At 41.5% G+C, this 20509-nt stretch overlaps 1 protein-coding gene across 1 annotated transcript in view; it reads left to right on the forward strand.

Moving 5' to 3' along the window:
- The first annotated feature begins 498 nt into the window (after positions 1-498).
- The window catches only part of LOC121578494 (potassium voltage-gated channel subfamily D member 3-like), a 37068-nt gene continuing 17057 nt past the window's right edge, over positions 499-20509 (forward strand). Inside the window, exon 1 of the mRNA XM_041892857.2 lies at positions 499-657. Within this exon, the coding sequence (XP_041748791.2) occupies positions 499-657 (159 nt within the window). The remainder of the gene's footprint in view (positions 658-20509) is intronic.

Genomic DNA, 20509 nt, shown 5'->3' on the forward strand with positions numbered 1-20509 from the left:
GCGCTGGTACCTCCCTGGCATGCTGCCCGCTGGCATGACTTTGTTGTGCCCTGCCTGAGCAGCCCAGATAGCAGCTCTATCTCACTGCTCCTCCCCACCTCTTACTGAGCCTGCCTGTCACTGCTTCCTCCACCTGTGTAATCAAATTAGCCCCAGCCTAGGAAACTGAGAGATGAACATGTAATTGCATAGAGAGAAACAAAAGGGAAGGCTGGGAATGAAAGAGGGAGTTGTAGATATGGGTTTAACCCCCAGGCCAAACAGTAGAGAGCATCTCGACACACACACACACACACACACACACACACACACACACAGAGAGATACTAACCCTTTGGAAGGCCACACGTACGGATTCAGAACTGTAGACTGAATTTTAAATGTATCCAATACAGTATTTCATCTTTCCCACTCTTTCTCTCTCCCTACTTCCCTCTCTTATCCCCCCTCCCCCCTCTCCTCTCTCTCTCTCTTTCTCTCTCGCTGTAGTTACGGGGACATGGTGCCCAAGACGATCGCGGGGAAGATCTTTGGTTCTATCTGTTCTCTGAGCGGGGTGCTGGTAATCGCCCTGCCTGTTCCCGTCATCGTGTCCAACTTTAGCCGAATCTATCACCAGAACCAGAGAGCAGACAAACGGCGTGCGCAGAAGGTACAGGTGAACACCATTCACCTATTAGATGACCTGCTTCCGGCTGTAGGGAGGCGAGGTGTGTGTGTATACGACACCCCCCGCCCCCCTGACTTCGGAGACTCCACTAACCTCTGGCATGAGCTGCAGACAGACAGACATACGTGAGAGGTTCCATACTGGAAACTGTTTGGGGGGGGGTCGACGGAATGGGACTGCATGCCCTTGGTCCAGCATCACACAATCAAACCACTATTAACGCAAAACATCATTAGTTTAATGGCAGTGGCAAAGATCGGATGACAAATCTCATTTTTTTTATGAAAGGCACATTTTTGACATTTTGAGCTGAGTGTTCACCCATGAAGTACTTTAATACTTAGTGGCTGAGTAGCAGATCTTTGTCCATCAGACTGTACACACCCTGCTGTGTTTTCTCTCAGAGCGATAACCCTCCACATGTGCGCTGACCAGACACACTAAGCGTTAAGTACACACACTAGGGCTGTCCCCAGTGTTGTAGTACTCGAGACCACATATTGAGTGTCTCGGTCTTGTCTCGGCGTCGGATACATTTGTATTCGGTCTTGACTTTGGTCTTGGACAGTGAGGACTCATCATTTCTTCCCGAGACCAGTCGAGACAAGCAGAGTAAAAAACTCATAATTATCAGCTTCCATTCAGTCAGCGCATAAAACTGCTTCGCCAGGCTAAACATATACACTCCTTTCTTGAAACATTAATATCGTAACAGCCTTATCTATTATAGACATGTTTGACAGTGGCGAACCTATAGGCCTTCAGTGTGTGACAGTTTCGTGATTCTGAAAGGACAGCAACCGTAATACCAGCACACTCATGTACAGTGGGGAGAACAAGTATTTGATACACTGCCGATTTTGCAGGTTTTCCTACTTACAAAGCATGTAGAGGTCTGTCATTTTTATCATAGGTACACTTCAACTGTGAGAGACGGAATCTAAAACAAAAATCCAGAAAATCACATTGTATGATTTTTAAGTAATTATTTTGCATTTTATTGCATGACATAAGTATTTGATCACCTACCAACCAGGAAGAATTCCGGCTCTCACAGACCTGTTAGTTTTTCTTTAAGAAGCCCTCCAGTTCTCCACTCATTACCTGTATTAACTGCACCTGTTTGAACTCATTACCTGTATAAAAGACACCTGTCCACACACTCAATCAAACAGACTCCAACCTCTCCACAATGGCCAAGACCAGAGAGCTGTGTAAGGACATCAGGGATAAAATTGTAGACCTGCACAAGGCTGGGATGGGCTACAGGACAATAGGCAAGCAGCTTGGTGAGAAGGCAACAACTGTTGGCGCAATTATTAGAAAATGGAAGAAGTTCAAGATGATGGTCAATCACCCTCGGTCTGGGGCTCCATGCAAGATCTCACCTCGTGGGGCATCAATGATCATGAGGAAGGTGAGGGATCAGCCCAGAACTACACGGCAGGACCTGGTCAATGACTTGAAGAGAGCTGGGACCACAGTCTCAAAGAAAACCATTAGTAACACACTACGCCGTCATGGATTAAAATCCTGCAGCGCATGCAAGGTCCCCTTGCTCAAGCCAGCGCATGTCCAGGCCGTCTGAAGTTTGCCAATGACCATCTGAATGATCCAGAGGAGGAATGGGAGAAGGTCATGTGGTCTGATGAGACAAAAATAGAGCTTTTTGGTCTAAACTCCACTCGCCGTGTTTGGAGGAAGAGAAGGATGAGTACAACCCCAAGAACACCATCCCAACCGTGAAGCATGGAGGTGGAAACATCATTCTTTGGGGATGCTTTTCTGCAAAGGGGACAGGACGACGGCACCGTATTGAGGGGAGGATGGATGGGGCCATGTATCGCAAGATCTTGGCCAACAACCTCCTTCCCTCAGTAAGAGCATTGAAGATGGGTCGTGGCTGGGTCTTCCAGCATGACAACGACCTGAAACACACAGCCAGGGCAACTAAGGAGTGGCTCCGTAAGAAGCATCTCAAGGTCCTGGAGTGGCCTAGCCAGTCTCCAGACCTGAACCAAATAGAAAATATTTGGAGGGAGCTTAAAGTCTGTATTGCCCAGCGACAGCCCCGAAACCTGAAGGATCTGGAGAAGGTCTGTATGGAGGAGTGGGCCAAAGTCCCTGCTGCAGTGTGTGCAAACTTGGTCAAGACCTACAGGAAACGTATGATCTCTGTAATTGCAAACAAAGGTTTCTGTACCAAATATTAAGTTCTGCTTTTCTGATGTATCAAATACTTCATGTCATGCAATAAAATGCAAATGAATTACTTAAAAATCATACAATGTGATTTTCTGGATTTTTGTAAGTAGGAAAACCTGCAAAATCGGCAGTGTATCAAATACTTGTTCTCCCCACTGTAGGTGAGTGCACTTTTTGTAAAACACAAAGGGCCAGTGGTGTAGTGGAGGGTACATGCAGGTATAAACCGTATACCCACTTTTTCTTTCAGTTGGCATTGCGTATACTCACTTCTTAATCCCTACTGATGCATGTCAAAGTAGTGTAGTGGAGGTATATGACTTATCAATGTAGTACAATAGAGAAATCATGCACAAAGTAGCCTACACAATCGCAAAGCATGTGAAATAAACAGTATTCACATGCGCACCACACACATACTGTAGCCTAGTTTCAACGGAATATAATCTGCAGGCAGCAAGAGTGTGCAGCTCTCAACTGGTTTTGGCATGGAGCAGTAGCCGGTAGGGTAGGAAATACGTTTCAACTTATGATATCTATCAGTAAATGCGAACTAATGCAACAATTGGTATGCAAACCAGGTATTGAAAAAGTTTCGTCTGAAGTGTTGGCTAGTAGGCTATTTGTGATGCGCAATTGTCATCATGAGCTGTTTGCATCAGGGGCGTAGACATGGATGGACCTGGGTGAACACAGGCCCACCTATTGGGGAGCCAGGCTCTGTCAGGCCCACCCAATCAGATTGATGTGGTTTAAGCATTGTTATGGACTTAGACCATCATTTTATTACATTTTTGTGATTTTGAGAGTGCCTTTCCTTTACTGGATGGGCCGTTTGGGAACTTTTGGCAAAATTAGCGTATACCCACTTCTCCAGGCACCACTGCATAGGGCCGATGGAAAGACAGCAGTCACACACAGCATGATGAACCTCTTAAGGATCGGACCCTTCATCTCAATTTCAGCCTAAAATTACATACCCAAATCGAACTGCCTGTAGCTCAGGACCTGAAGCAAGGATATGCATATTCTTGATACTATTTGAAAGGAAACACTTTGAAGTTTATGGAAATGTGAAATGAATGTAGGAGAATATAACACATTCGTTTTCTATTATTTATTTTTTGCATTATCTTTGAAATCTATATTTTGATACATTGATCTAGGAAGCTGGGTGTAATTTAGATGTTGTCCACAAGAGGGCAGCAGTGTATGTGCAAAGTTTCAGACTGATACATTCAAGAACGAGAGCGCTACATAATATTTTGTATCAAGTCTCCCAGGTGTCCCTCACGAGTTTGCCCAAATGTACCCAAGTGGCCGAATTGGTCAATTGATAATTTTCCAAGTACATAACTATAGGGAACATACAAAAATGCTATGGTAATAATCAATTAAAGTTTACACACTCCCAGGAATGTCATACATGATGGCTCATTAGCTCCCTACACCTCTAGATGGCGGGCGGGGGGTGGGGGTGGAGCCAGAGACAGCAGAGGGGTCAGACTGGAAAAGCCAGTTCCTACATTTGAATGAGTGGGGGATGAAGGACGAATGTGGTGTCTTTAAAGTTGGCTCCAAAAGGTCATCTTAGGTTCTACTACTATTGAGGATAAAAAGAAAAATCATTTAGAACTCAAGTTTACTATTACTTATTTTATTTAACATTTATTTTAGCAGGGGGTGAGCACTGCATCAATATATCAAATACACAACACATATCTATAAACACATCCTCAGGATGACAAATCAGAGCAAGATTACTGAATGTAAGTACATTATATACCAGTTGCCTTGATAAAAGTGTTTTGTTGTTGTGCACTATCCTCAAACAATAGCATGGTATTTTTTGCTGTAATAGTTACTGTAAATTATACACTGCAGTTAGATTAACAATCATTTAAGCTTTCTTACAATATAAGACATGGCTATGTCCCGTAAAGTTGCCTTTTGTTTACATAGCCATTCTAGTCAAATATTGCATATTGAGCAGCAACTGTCCCAATTTCGGGACACTGATCCAGTAGAGGATAAGCAGTCCATAAACTCGGACATAATAAGCCAGTAGGTCCCAATCATAAGAATACTTAAACACAACCAATCGAAATGTACAACTATTACTTCCCATTGCAAATAACATTTCATGTTTAGCGCACAAAGTAACCGGTGACCTAAAGTTTAAAGTGGAACTAACATCGTTTTAACTACTTTGCAGATATGAAACAGACAGACAATCATAACATCAGTCAAAAATATCAAATTCCCAGTTTATGCTACAAAACCAACTTTATGAGAGGTTTTAAAAATAGGTTATATTTGACTCAACGTTCCATGGTGTACACTACGGCATAGATGGATGCAGTTCAATCCATGATTCATATTATTCACCAATGCATTTCTTGGTAGTACAAAAAATATTGCTGTCAGGTTGCAAATCACAGCTGGCCTGGTACATTGTTTGTTGCCTCCATTCGGGATGCACTGTTTCAGTTTAAATGACTCAATATTCTGTACAAAAACAGGCGAATGTAACTAAGGCTGGGAATGTCAATACAATCAAACTAGCAAGGGCAATGATCACAAGTCAGGCATAAGGCTAGCATATCTATTTATGTAGCAAGCTAAACACACGGAGCCTAACGTTAGCTAGATAGCAAGCTATCTACTAGGAGGATGTCATGTCATGCCATTGGAGGAGTGGGTGAGTGACTGACTTTTTCCCCTCATGCAGTTTTTCGGTGGCTATACACAGCTAGAGATGCAGGTGTCATTTGGTTAGCTAGCAAGAACTTGAACGACTGTTATCCAGTTAGCATATCTTTTGCGTTCGCAAATCCACTCTGGCTATCTACTCTGATTTTTAGAGCACTCTCGTCTGAGTGTGCGAAAGCGCAGTAAAAATTATATGAATTTATGAACGCGCAACAGCAGCTGAATATGACCGGTGTCAGTAAATGTAGGCAAAAAAGTAATAGTTAGTCAAGAACGCTCTAGATAACATGTAAACAGCTTTACCAGCTCTGCTACGGTGAGTAAAATGGTCAGAGTGAGGTGTTCTCTCATTTGTGTCTGGAAGTATCTATCTTCTGTGCTTGATTGAGACAAGCATACATTGGCAGGCAACCTGCAGAAGGACGAGGCGTCTGCAATTCCCCATAGTTTATCAGTGACATTTTGACGGCCAACTAGCTGAAAAAGTTTGAGAGGGTTTATCTAATGTTCCTTCGTTAGATTTTAGCTAATCTTGCTCTGGCTAGCATTAGTTGTTGATCTTGTTGTTGATGTGCATAACTGAGGGAGCGAGAGCCTACCTTTTTCATGGTTGTTTGATCAATAGGACTGTAAAGTTCTCAAATGTAAGAGGACTCCCGTGGTGTTTATATATTTGCAGAAATCCATTCAGGTGTATTTTGTGGCGTTTGGCGAATGCGTTTTAATGATATAAAGTTGCAACAGCCTGTAAACACACATTCCAGTTCAAAGTGAATGATGGTAGGCCATGTGGAAAATGGCTTGTTTGTATAAAGGCCTACTGTAGCTCTGATTGGCTATAGCGCACCAGTCTGTGTAGACTCTGGTCCTGGACAAGACAGATGTTAATATTTTGTGTTATTTCCTGCGGTGTCTATTAATTGTCCAAACGAAAAGCTGCTTTCCCAGTCTATATTGCTATAGAATTTTCACAAATGCCTTACTATATGTAATTCCCCCAAATTCTAAGAATTTATGAAAATGTGAAAAATACCATATCTAAGTGGTCGCTTGACAGAAAATGTTTTAAAAGGTGTCATATTCTTCCTGGGGGTGTAAATGAACAGATTTTAATAGATCTCATGTTGCTAAAATACTGTCAGTTCCACTTTAAATGCAACAATGTTTCACACACACAAGTTATTTTCAAAGAGATGGCTAACAACAGCAAGGGCGCTGCAATAAAAAACACAGTTCGACTCACCAGATCATGTTAAACTTAACTTCTTGTTGAAAGTTATTCTTGAAAAGGGAGTAGCTAATGTAGTATCGAGTAAATGTTGCTAGTCATTGCTGATAAACAAAGGAGTCCGCTCATACTGAACCTTTGATCATACGTTTTATTCATATCACAAGCTTTCAGCATGAGTTTTACAGACCTGCAGTGTCTGGAGAAACAGTGTCCCAAAATAATCTGTCTGTTTCTAACCCCCTCTCTGTCTAGCCCATACTTATAAGGAATGCAAAAATATGGGTTGCTCCCTCTGCTGTCCAATCACCTGTCTCCCCTGGGGCGTCACCCTACAAATGGTTATATTTGAACTAAGATAAACATCCCCTCTTTGTTCCTCTAGAATAGTCATAATCTTAATACACTACATTCCCCCCTTCGAGACGAACTAAAAGTCTCGAAAACAAAAAGAACAGGATTATGACAAGTAACAATTTATCTTATTGAGTATCTTTAACATTAAACCAAAAAAACATTTCCCTCTAGAGTGTAAATACCTTTCTATGAAATATGAATAACTGTTTATGAAGTGTGAATACATTACTATGAAATATGAATAACTGTTTATGAAGTGTGAATACATTACTATGAAATATGAACAAATCTTTATGGAGTGTGAGAGCGAAAAACTGTCTGGCAACTTCGTTCCAAATATCCATCCATCAATCAAGACAGTAAAATTCTCTCACGGTCCCTCTGCCCCAGGCAACCACCTAGGTACTCCCGATGAACTCATAAATCCTTATCAATGCATTTGAAACTATGATGCAATTAAATACACATGTAAGCCCCTGCAAACAAAATACTATCCAAAATGTCCACTCTAAGGCTGGTCAACCCATCGGACCCTATCGTGGACCTCTATCCCTGCCTAGACTCCCTGTCCCTAAGCATTCACGAAATAAACAAAAACATCTAAGATCCCCACATGTATCCAATAACATCAAATATCATTCTACAAAAATTAATACCTAAGAATATGACACAAATTATGTATTTACACATGCAAATATGTCTATATTTCATTGCAGACAATGGAATGTAGTCCACTACACTTCATCTCCCCCGTAGTCTCCTCTTCCAATGCATTGTTGATGATGGAATGGGAATCTTTCCACACCTTCCTTGTTCCATCTCCTCCAGTCATTGTCCTTTCATATTGTCCCTTCATATTGTCCTTGTTTGAGTATTTCAATCTCTACATTTCCCCCCAAATGCTTCTGGAAGAAAAGAAAAGACCAAACAGTATCTTTTGCAAAACAACACTTTCAAATTAAACATCAATATCAACTAAGAATATAAAAATTATATATAAATGATGTATGAATCACATTATCCTATTCCCCCCTTTGATTCATAAAATCATACTAAAATCACACTAATATTGAAAAAAATATATGAAAAATGATCAAATAATCAAAAAGGATATTTATCCATCCAGTCCCACTTGTCCATCTTCATCCAGATCAGGAACAGTCAACAACGGCATCTGAGTGTTGTCTCCAGGCATCACAACTCCAACCTATCTCAATATCATAGCTTTCTCAAAGGTCAGTAACAAATTACAAACATCACACACAGTGCTATCAAAACTGCCATTAAAATCTAATCCATCACTGCTCCTACTGGGCCTAACTGATCTTGCAACCAAGTCTTCGCTGACCATCCAGCTCCTTCAGATCTACCAAACGCATCCCTTATATTCTTCAACGCATAGTGATACTATCTGAACTATCTGGAATCAAAGTATAGCTAATTATCCCCCGTCAGATTCATAGCCAAACATAAGCCACCTTGTTTTGCTAAAGTATAGTCAAGAGCCATGTCATGTTTCAACAGCGTCAGTCTGTGACTTCTTTGAGTATTTGACAGAAGGTTAAACCCTCTTATTGTTTCATTCGCAAACCCCTGCAAAGTATAGGTAATATTATCAATATGATCTACCAAAAATGTTACCCCATACCATGGAAAAAGTCCCAGTCCCCACTTCTCTCCTAGACTTATCCTCCAATGGTAGGCTTCCCAGACTATGAAATGTCGCCATGTCTCTTTTCACCCTACTTCCAAACCTAGATTCAGATTTATCTGTGTCCGGTGCTACCCCTCTTTTAATGGTAGAAACCTCATATGGAAGCTTCAACGTTGACATGTAACAACATCCTATCCATCCATAGGGTAAGAATATATACGCTTTATCACCACAAACCCTCCAAATATCTCTAAAATTCCCAATAGTCACATTGTCAGGCAAAAGTTAATCTTTCACCATCAAAGTCCTGCTCTTCTTACTAACTGGAACATAAAAAGTAACATTATATTTCTCATTACTACCCTTAAGGTCATGCTTACCCAAAGTCATCATATAATCCTCACAATCTGATATTCCCATAAACATACCCCTTACATCATATGTTTTATTAGAACAAAAACAACTTTTAGCCCTCAGTGGTTTCACCTCCAATGCATCAGGGTTCGCTGTTACCTGATTTTCCTTACCATCTAACAAATTCACATAGGGTAATTCATTTAACCAAGAACACCTAAACCTAGGCCTAAACAAATGTTTTGACAATGACATTATTTTATCTGTTAATGATTGTTGCTGATACAACAGTCATGACAAAGCATAAGATTGACACATACTCGATAGAGGTTGAGCGACCGTCTCTAAAATGTTTGGTGCTGGAATTCTCAACAGACATGGACCCTCAAGATTCCTCACTGATCTTACAGAATGAGCTAGCTGCTGGAACCAAAGATTCCTACCTGCCCATACATCTTTAATTTTCACAACAGAAGAATCAAACCCATAAGCCTCCCATTTAGTTTCTCTCTTCCCTAACGAGCGGTACTGATCAGATACCTCTCCTTGTCTGTCATTAAAATCAAAGACCTCATCCTGTACCTCCATGATAGTATCCTTCACTATTTCAGATGAATCTATATTGTTCTCTACCACTATCTGCTCTCCTATTTTAACCCTATCCTTACTATCATTGACAGCACTCTCTATCCGTACCATAAACCCCTGAGTCCTTCTTGCTACCCCCTTTAATTTCAGAAAAGTTGTTGTCGGTGTCGGTGTCATACTTCCTACATTTGTTATTGCCGTCGCATCATTAATCCCTTCCAAAGTTACCATTAAAGTAGTTGATTTAGTTGATGTATTACACCCTTGACTACTTCTAGTGGGAAAGCTACCAATATCCTCTGTGTATTATTTACTGTTGGAGTGGCTACTGTAATATACTTCTCCTGAACTCCTTTGGTGACTGTGGAAGCTTCAACAGACTTCAACTCTTCCATTATAAGCGTCACTTTACGAATTACATAGCCTTTTAACCAATAATTCTTAACCGGAACAAATTTTTATGCTTGCACTAGATAAGTACACATATATTCTCCCTGATCTTTCTCTGTAACATTACGCAAAATAAATGAACAATCACTCATAACCCTCTTCCACTTCATATCGTTGTACAAACTATACTTCCTTTGACTAGGTGCAACAGCTTCTACTTCTGGTCCTGATAACACTACTTCTTCTCCCTAATTATCTCTCCATGTGGGAGGAACGTCCCCATCCTAACCCTAATAACAGTCTTTTTCCCCCTAAAATTGGTGCTGGAGCTATTGGTTCCCTTATAATCAAATGCGATATATTTATGGCTTTAATAACTATCAATGTTGAAAGAGTTAAATTGCTTCTCACTGTTGTTTTAATATACTGAAGTGTTAATGTCATTATTGTTACTTCATCTATTTTCCCTAAGACTTTTAACTCCTTACTTGTATTTCCCTCTATCACCACTAGTGTCACTTTTTTTTTTTTAGCTCTCCATCCTACCTCTAATCCCTGACTTTCAAACTTTTGATTATAAAAAATACACCTACAATTACCTTGATCTTCCTGCTGGGAACTGTAAGTATAGATACTCAATCACCCTCAATCTTCTCTTATCATTCAGCAACGCATACTTTCTCAATGCATCTGCTCCTAACAGATCTAAACTCCTATCATATCTATCTTCCCACTAAACTCTAAAATGTCCTTCACCACTGTTCTCTCTCTCTTACGACTAACTAACATTGAAACTTAGCTTACTGTCTTAGAGTTCCTTCAACCCTAGTTCTCCTAACTTTTTTAATCTAATCTTTTCTCCTAACCTTTAAAAACCTTTTCCACTGATTTATTCACAAAATCCCTTTACCACCAATTTTTAGAATATGTGATTGGGAAGTCCCCACCTGCTTCTGACTTCTTCACACACAGACTTGGCAAACGACTAAACACCTTTTAGCCTAGTTTGAAATCCCTTGGTGTAGGAATGTAACCAAGAATAACAGTCACCCCTTTTAACTTTATTTTTCAGACAGATTGTCTAATAGGCAGCCTAATAGATTGTCATCCTTCCTATGATATTATCTTTTTAAGCAAATATGATTCCCAAAAACCCTACTTTTTTTTTAATCTTCTACCAGACAGCCGTTTAGTGTACATCTTATTGTACAGTTCAATTTACACCATGCATCTCTTCCCAACAATGCAATAGGTATATGTTCTAATATTAGTATGTCTATTTTAATTTCTCTTTGATTTTTATAGCAGAGCTCAATTGGTTCCTTAAGAGTAATCAACTGTTTTACTACCTCAAATCCCTATCCTAATTAGTTAATTTTACATAGTGAGATGTTTAACCTCTTTAGGCTGAACACAGATAAAAGCTTTTCCACTATTCACCTCTCCTAGTCCTTTGTTTTTACTTCAATTGTTAGATATTTTCTCTTCTTCTCTAATCGATACTATCAGCTGACACCCCCCTTCGTATCTTCTAGGCACTCTAGAATCCTTTAAGGGTTCACCTAGAGAACAGGTGATCTTCACTTGCTCCTTTATCTTCCTCAGAAATGTCCTCTGTTGTTTCCTCCTGGCCCATTGCACTCACAGGTAAAGTAACCAACCTGTCCACAATTATAACACTCTTCTGAAAGTTGCTGGAAGTGTGGCTGAAATCTTCCTCCTCCTTCTAAGCCTTCTCGTCCTCTTCCTCTCCAATTCTGTGTCTGTCCAGAAACTGTCTGTGAATATGAAACAACTGGTACCCCCAATGGTGGCTGGTACAATTCCTACCTGCCCATCCATCTTTAATTTTCACAACAGAAGAATCAAACCCATAAGCCTCCCATTTAGTTTCTCTCTTCCCTAACGAGCGGTACTGACCTTGTTCAGTTGAAGCTGTAGCAGTGATTGTTGATTTGGTTCACTCTGATTCTTCATAACCAAAGCTTCTCTTCTCCTTCTTCTTCTCCACCAGTTGTAAGTTGTATTTGATTGAGTTTTCTGAGAGTTTCTTGATCCTGTTCTTTCTTGTTGTTGACATATCAGGATTCTTCAACAGCTTATATTCTAAGTTCTGTCCCCGAAATATCATCTTCCATCATCTTCTTACTAGTGGCCTTTTCCCTTGGCCTCACTGTATTCTTCTCTTAGTTTCCAGACATCTCGGTTTTTCTTACTTCTGGAGTTTTGGATTCATCTTTCTGGTCGTTTCTGCTTGTCCTCTATCTATTATTCGTTCATCTTCATCTCTGATGCAATAATCACCCTCCTGGATGATCACCGGAAGCTGAGGATAAACATCCCTAAGCTCTACTTCCTTCTCATAAGGTGGGGGTGTTTTTGCTGAATCCGTATGTGAGAAAGGTGTACTAACTTCTGCCATTAGTTTTTCTGTCACCTTCTCTTCCTTTAGCCTTTTCTCTATACCTTTGTTTATCTTATCGCTGGAATCTTTTATCAGTTTTTGTTTGAGAATGAAGGGCAACTTTTGTTTCATTTGCCGGATAACCTAGCAATACTTTAGTTAAAGGATTACTATTTTGTACTATATCAACAGGTGTAATTACCTTCATAGCCTTGCTGTCCTTTCTCCCCATTGTAACAACCCTTTTATATTCCTTTATTGTGAATTATTTTATTTTAGACTATATAGCCTATGGCTTCCCCCCTTTAATTATTAATATAAACTAAACAACCCAAAATCAATCAACAAAAATATGAATATTAAAAATGCAATTAAAAATTTTATCAATTTTTTTTTTAATTTAAATAAAAAATCAATTATAAAACCAATTAAAAATTATGAATAATTAAAACCAATTTTTTATTTATATATCCTATCTTACCAATTTATCAATTAGTGGCTATCTTACCACAACCCATCAGGAAAGTAAATGCAAGTAGTCAACTTCACAGCAATCCTAAAAACAAAGCCCTCTAACCCTACAATCACTACAATACCCATAAACCCCCTTGCTCTATAAGCACCTAATTATCTTAATTTTACAGAATAATGTCAGTACTCGATTTCCAACACAACTGTAATCAACCCAAGTGATGCACAGAAACTCCAAAATGCAATTTTTTATGAATCAGTATTTGCCAAGCCTCTGTGAAATTGTCATAACATCAAATATCCTGTAGGGGAAGATTTTGTAAACAGAACCAGCCTGATATCTGACTCGATCCTCTGTCGCGTCACCCCTTGTCACGTCAGCACCTCCCCTCTTTCTCCTCTCTCTCCTCTCGTCCTATCGTTCCTCTCATATGACAAAAGAGCATAGAAACAGACAATAATTTAAAGTTTATACATTCACTGAGTTATTTCCAGCATTCAATATTCCTTCGTTCACATTCGCTCTAAGAATCAACTCAGGAATAAATATAGATAGCTCAATAACATTTTTATTTTATTTTAATCCGTCATTTTATTTTATTTATTTTAATTAGTCAACATATATCTCTCTCATTTATCAATTCAATAGGTCACAAAACCAGTTTCATCTTTAACCAACAGCCGCTTTAACAACTAGAAGATTCCATTCGTGTTAAAATCTCTCCTCTTTGTTCCCTCGTCTGTGTCTCTGTCTCCCCCTGCAGTGTAACAGAAGTATGACCCATTTACCCACAATCCACCCTTGTTGTAGTTTTAGTAAACAACGTGTTGTAGTTTAGTGTCGTAAAACAAACGTGTCGTAATCTCGTGCCGTAAACTCCCCCGTGTCGTAACCTAGTGTAGTAAAATCAAACGTGTTGTAGTTTAGTAAAATCACACGCATGCGCGATACATTCAAAAATACGATTTCACCGTGGAAGGGAGATTCTTAGCTCTCTCCCCAACCCAAATAGACAGTTACCAGTCCTGCTGTACCTCCGTTTTCCCCTCATAGTCAAACAACATTTAACAGCGCTCACAAAACCTAGAACCGAAATTCTACACACACAAACATAATTTAAGAGGCTTTATTCCATCGCAGTGGACCTCTAAGGTCACATGTTAGCATGCAGCATATTAGCATTTAGCATTAGCATTAGCCTGTATGCACCATGTAGCATGAAAACAATGTACCCGACATTGCGCCTTAAATTACTTTTCTTTGTTCCTACTAACTTTAGGCTGCCGTGAGTTCTGGATATTTTATGAGAGGTTACTTCAGACAAATGCTTCGTCAACCACCAGCTGAGAGGTAACATCAATAGAATGTATATTCCAAACCCCGTGTTCCCAGAACACACCTAATCACACCGAATGCGTTATTAGAATTTATGGCCCACCCTATGGTCGCCTCGTTTGTTCCGAGGGCTTATCAAATCCTGCAATGTCCTAACTTGTATACATATCTTGGCCCCCGATTGTTCTTGACTTCCTATTCAAGCAACACATCTCTATAGCCAATCTATAGGCTCTCCCCCCTTTTGCGCTGTTTACCAGTGCAAAAAAATTTAATGATTAGCCAGACCCCCAGTTCTCAGCAATAACGCAACACAAAGCACACTTCGGTCCTAATGGTACATCTCTCCAGTCCACACTCAAATAGCATCCAAACTAACAAACTCCCAAAGCGGTGAGGAAAAACTCACCCTTATCTGGCCATGACTTCAGAAGGAGTTAGCTTGGCGCTTGAATGGAACAAAGAGATGCAGTCCTTCCCTTTTCGTGACGCCATTTGTAGTATCGAGTAAATGTTGCTAGTCATTGCTGATAAACAAAGGAGTCCGCTCATACTGAACCTTTGATCATACGTTTTATTCATATCACAAGCTTTCAGCATGAGTTTTACAGACCTGCAGTGTCTGGAGAAACAGTGTCCCAAAATAATCTGTCTGTTTCTAACCCCCTCTCTGTCTAGCCCATACTTATAAGGAATGCAAAAATATGGGTTGCTCCCTCTGCTGTCCAATCACCTGTCTCCCCTGGGGCGTCACCCTACAAATGGTTATATTTGAACTAAGATAAACATCCCCTCTTTGTTCCTCTAGAATAGTCATAATCTTAATACACTACACTAACAAATTAGCCAAAAGACCTGCTGCAGCCGCTGCAAACTAGCCGACAACAGAAGCTAGCTAGCTAGACCATGGGAAAACTACTGCTCGCTATTGCGCAGTGACCTGTTGGCCTTCAAGAAGGCAGAAGTTTCCATACGTTTTTGTTAAAACGGTCCCACCATTAAGTGAAAATGCGATTGGGTGATTCCACTGTCACTCCAACATTTTGCCCTAATACAGTTGAAAGGCAGATACCTTTATTAGCTTCTGATGGCCTAGCCAATGGCTGACTTACAGTTGAAGTCGGAAGTTTACATACACCTTAGCCAAATACATTTAAACTCAGTTTTTCACAATTCCTGACATTTAATCCTAGTAAATATTCCCTGTTTTAGGTCAGTTAGGATCACCACTTTATTTTAAGAATGTGAAATGTCAATAATAGTAGAGAGAATGATTTATCTCAGCTTTTACTTCATTCATCACATTCCCAGTGGGTCAGAAGTTTACATACACTCAATTAGTATTTGGTAGCATTGCCTTTAAATTGTTTAACTTGGGTCAAACGTTTCGGGTAGCCCCACAAGCTTCCCACAATAAGTTGGGTGAATTTTGGCCCATTCCTTCCTGATAGAGCTGGTGTAACTGAGTCAGGTTTGGAGGCCTCCTTGCTCGCAAACGCTTTTTCAGTTCTGCCCACACAATTTCTATAGGATTGAGGTCAGGGCTTTGTGATGGCAACTCCAATACCTTGACTTTGTTGTCCTTAAGCCATTTTGCCACAACTTTGGAAGTATGCTTGGGGTCATTGTCCATTTGGAAGACACATTTGTGACCAATCTTTAACTTCCTGACTGATGTCTTGATGTTGCTTCAAAATATCCACATAATTTTCCTTCCTCATGATGCCATCTATTTTGTGAAGTGCACCAGTCCCTCCTGCAGCAAAGCACCCACACAGCATGATGCTGCCACCCCCGTGCTTCACAGTTGGGATGGTGTTCTTCGGCTTACAAGCAACCCCTTTTTTCCTCCAAACATAACGATGGTCATTATGGCCAAACAGTTCTATTTTTGTTTCATCAGACCAGAGGACATTTCTCCAAAAAGTATGATCTTTGTCCCCATGTGCAGTTGCAAACCATAGTCTGGCTTTTTTATGGCGGTTTTGGAGCAGTGGCTTCTTCCTTGCTGAGCGGCCTTTCAGGTTATGTCGATATAGGACTCGTTTTACTGTGGATATAGATTATTTTGTACCGGTTTCCTCCTGCATCTTCACAAGGTCCTTTGCTGTTGTTCTGGGATTGATTTGCACTTTTCGCACCAAAGTACGTTCATCTCTAGGAGATGGAACACGTCTCCGTCCTGAGCGGTATGACTGCTGCGTGGTCCCATGGTGTTTATAGTTGCATACTATTGTTTGTACAGATGAACGTGGTACCTTCAGGCATTTGGAAATTGCTCCCAAGGATGAACCAGACTTGTGGAGGTCTACAATTTTTTCTGAGGTCTTGGCTGATTTCTTTTGATTTTCCCATGATGTCAAGCAAAGAGGCACTGCTTTTGAAGGTAGGCCTTGAAATACATCTACAGGTACACCACCAACTGACTCAAATGATGTCAATTAGCCTATCAGAAGCTTCTAAAGCCATGACATAATTTTCTGGAATTTTCCAAGCTGTTTAAAGGCACAATCAACTTAGTGTATGTAAACTTCTGACCCACTGGAATTGTGATACAGTGAATTATCAGTGAAATCATCTGTCTGTAAACAATTGTTGGAAAAATGACTTGTGTCATGCACAAAGTAGATGTCCTAACCAACTTGACAAAACGATAGTTTGTTAACAAGAAATTTGTGGAGTAGTTGAAAAACGAGTTTTAATGACTCCAACCTAAGTGTATATACATTTCCGACTTCAACTGTAGCTAGCTAGATTTATCTCCCCAGAGACCAGCGTTAACCCTTTTCTTTCCAACAAAAACTGAAGAGATTAAATCAGAACATCATTGAAAATAATAATAATATTATTATTATTATTATTGTTATTATTATGATTTTATAAATCCTTAGCCCTTCTCTGAAGGTGTGAAGGCCCATTGTTCCCCACTGTGTTTGGGTTCTTAATAATTTGTAGAGTGGCTCTATTTTCCCCCAGCATGCATTTTTTCACTATTCTAAAGAATCTATATGTTGTTCTGAAATATGAACACAGAAATACTGGACATTTTGAACTCTTATTATGGTGGTGATTTGACAAAATTACAATCATGGTCTTGAATTGGACTCGCATTTTTCTGGTCTCGGCCTTGACTTGGTCTCGGACCCCTTGCCCCCCCTTCGGTCTTGGTCTTGACTCAGACTCGATTTGCTCCAGTCTTGGTCTTGAATCGGTCTCGCTTTAGGTGGTCTCGAACACAACACTGGCTGTCCCCGACTAAACAAATCTTGGTCGACTCAGAGTCGTCTGTTCTTTCGATCAATCAAATTTTAAAACGTGTATTTTTCCATACATAGACACCCAGTATTTTAATAAAATCAACTATCAACTGCACGGAGCTTGTCTGTGTCACGCCCTGGCTCGGGGGACTCTCGTATATTGAGCCAGGGTGTTAGTTTCTATGTTTTGTTGTGGGTCTAGGTTATTGTATTTCTTTGTTTGAGTGACTCCCAATCAGAGGTAACGAGTGTCAGCTGTTGGCTCGTTGTCTCTGATTGGGAGCCATATTTAAACTGTCTGTTTTCACTTTGTGTTTTGTGGTTTCTTGTTCGTGTTTGGTTAGTGTATGGCCATTGACTGTCACGTCGTCTTTGTTTGGTTTGATCGTGTTTCACGTATTAAAGAATATGTTCGCATTCAACGCTGCGCCTTGGTCCTCCTCTGTAGATGACGACCGTGACAGAAGAAACCACCAATATGTGACCAAGCAGCGTGTCCAGGAGCCATCGCCAGGGAGATCCCTCACAGATCTCCTTCGCCTCCTCGACTGGGTCAAGCCGAGTGAGGAAGAGAAGGGCTTGACATTATGGCAGAAGGGCGAACGGCTGGCGAGGGACATGGAGACCTGGTCCACGGGTAGGAGAGACGCCCCGAAAATTTTTAGGGGGGGGCTCACGACGTCGGACCAGCAGGAGGCCGCGATAGAGCGGCCCAGTGGGTTGCCGGAGAAGGCCGCCGGGTTACGGGGGCCACTGGTCGAAGAGGGGATGGAGGAAGTAGAGGCACGGCGAGAGGTACTGGCGTGTGTTGCCAGTCCGGTCCGGCCCGTTCCAGATCCCGGTGTAGGGCCAGTGGTGTGTGTCCCCAGTACAGTCCGGCCCATCCAAGCTTCCTGCACCAAGCCAGTGGTGTGCGTCGTCAGTCCGGCACGGCCCGTTCCTGCTCCCCGCACCAGGTCTGTGGTGCGCGTCGCCAGCCCAGTCCGGCCCATTCCTGCTCCCCGCATCAAGCCTGTGGTGCGTCTCGTCAGCCCGGCTCTGCCCGTTCCAGCTCTCCGCACCAGGTCTGTGGTGCGCGTCGCCAGCCCAGTCCGGCCCATTCCTGCTCCCCGCATCAAGTCGGTGGTGCGTCTCGTCAGCCCGGCTCTGCCCGTTCCTGCTCTCCGCACCAGGTCTGTGGTGCGCGTCGCCAGCCCAGTCCGGCCCATTCCTGCTCCCAGCACCAAGTCTGTGGGGCGTTTCGTCAGCCCTGTCCGGCCCGCTCCTGCTCCCCACACCAAGCCAGTGGTGTGCGTTGTCAGTGCAGCACGGCCCGTGCCTGTTCCCCACACCAAGCCAGTGGTGTGCGTTGCCGGTCCGGCACGGCACGTGCCTGTTCCACTGGAGCCGGATCCGCCGCCTAGGCGGAGTGCCCACCCGGTCCCTCCCCTGTTGTGTTTCGTTGGCGCGGTCGGAGTCCGCGCCTTTAGGGGGGTACTGTCACGCCCTGGCTCGGGGGACTCTCGTATGTTGAGCCAGGGTGTTAGTTTCTATGTTTTGTTGTGGGTCTAGGTTATTGTATTTCTTTGTTTGAGTGACTCCCAATCAGAGGTAACGAGTGTCAGCTGTTGGCTCGTTGTCTCTGATTGGGAGCCATATTTAAACTGTCTGTTTTCACTTTGTGTTTTGTGGTTTCTTGTTCGTGTTTGGTTAGTGTATGGCCATTGACTGTCACGTCGTCTTTGTTTGGTTTGATCGTGTTTCACGTATTAAAGAATATGTTCGCATTCAACGCTGCGCCTTGGTCCTCCTCTGTAGATGACGACCGTGACAGTCTGATGCTTTAAGTACACTGTTTGATGAAATAATTAAGACACACAAATGACTCGAGGGAACCAGAGATCAAGATAACCAGAAGAAAAAGACCTGTTCACAACCCTCCTCCTCCCGCTCCTGCTGGCCTTCACAGATTCTGCGATTAAGCTCCTGAAGTTGCCGGTAATAGGCTACACCAGGGGTCGGCAACCTTTTTCATGTGGAGTGCCAATTTACAATGTATCTTACCATTTCTATCAATCTGCGTGCCAGTTATGATTTTCATATGCACATTTTCATGGAACAGTTTCATTTAACGTATGGGTGGTCCTCTGTAGCTCAATTGGTAGAGCATGGCGCTTGTAACGCCAGGGTAGTGGGTTCGATCCCCGGGACCACCCATACGTAAAAATGTATGCGCACATGACTGTAAGTCGCTTTGGATAAAAGCGTCTGCTAAATGGCATATTATTATTATTATTATTATTATTATTATTATTTATTATTATAAATGAGAAATTGTGTATTTTTGTTCTATTGCCAACTAAGTAGAAAATAGCCCACATAAAGCCAACAAATCAAAACATTGCAGGTAAAAAAATATCCTGATAAAATAAATGTCCTATAAATCAAATTGGGATATGCATGGAGGTTTTTTCATCTTCTACAATTACATTAATCTCTCTACTTCGCCTGTCTGCAACAAACTTGAAACATTGTATCAACTGTCAACTGGGTCCATCCCACAACTCATGCTAGAAAACTTGCAACATTGTATCAACTATTCTGGGCCCTCAGAGTTTCCCGCTCCAGTGAGCTCCAGACAGACACAGCTGTATTTGTGCAAGGGATAAGAAGTAGTCAGGAATGTTATGATGTTTCCACTGGATCAGAGCATGACCTTTTTCTCTTTCACGCAGAGGCTCTGTGATTATCGAAAAGGAGGGGACTGGAAAGATTTTTCTAATACACTGAGGAACTATTGTCATTTTCAATGTACAGTACCAGTCAAAGGTTTGGACACACCTACTCATTCAAGGGTTTTTATTTATTTTTAAAAAAAGTTACAAGATAGAATAATAGCGAAGAC

The sequence above is a fragment of the Coregonus clupeaformis genome, chromosome 12, assembly GCF_020615455.1.
Source record: "Coregonus clupeaformis isolate EN_2021a chromosome 12, ASM2061545v1, whole genome shotgun sequence".
Lineage (NCBI taxonomy): Eukaryota > Metazoa > Chordata > Actinopteri > Salmoniformes > Salmonidae > Coregonus > Coregonus clupeaformis.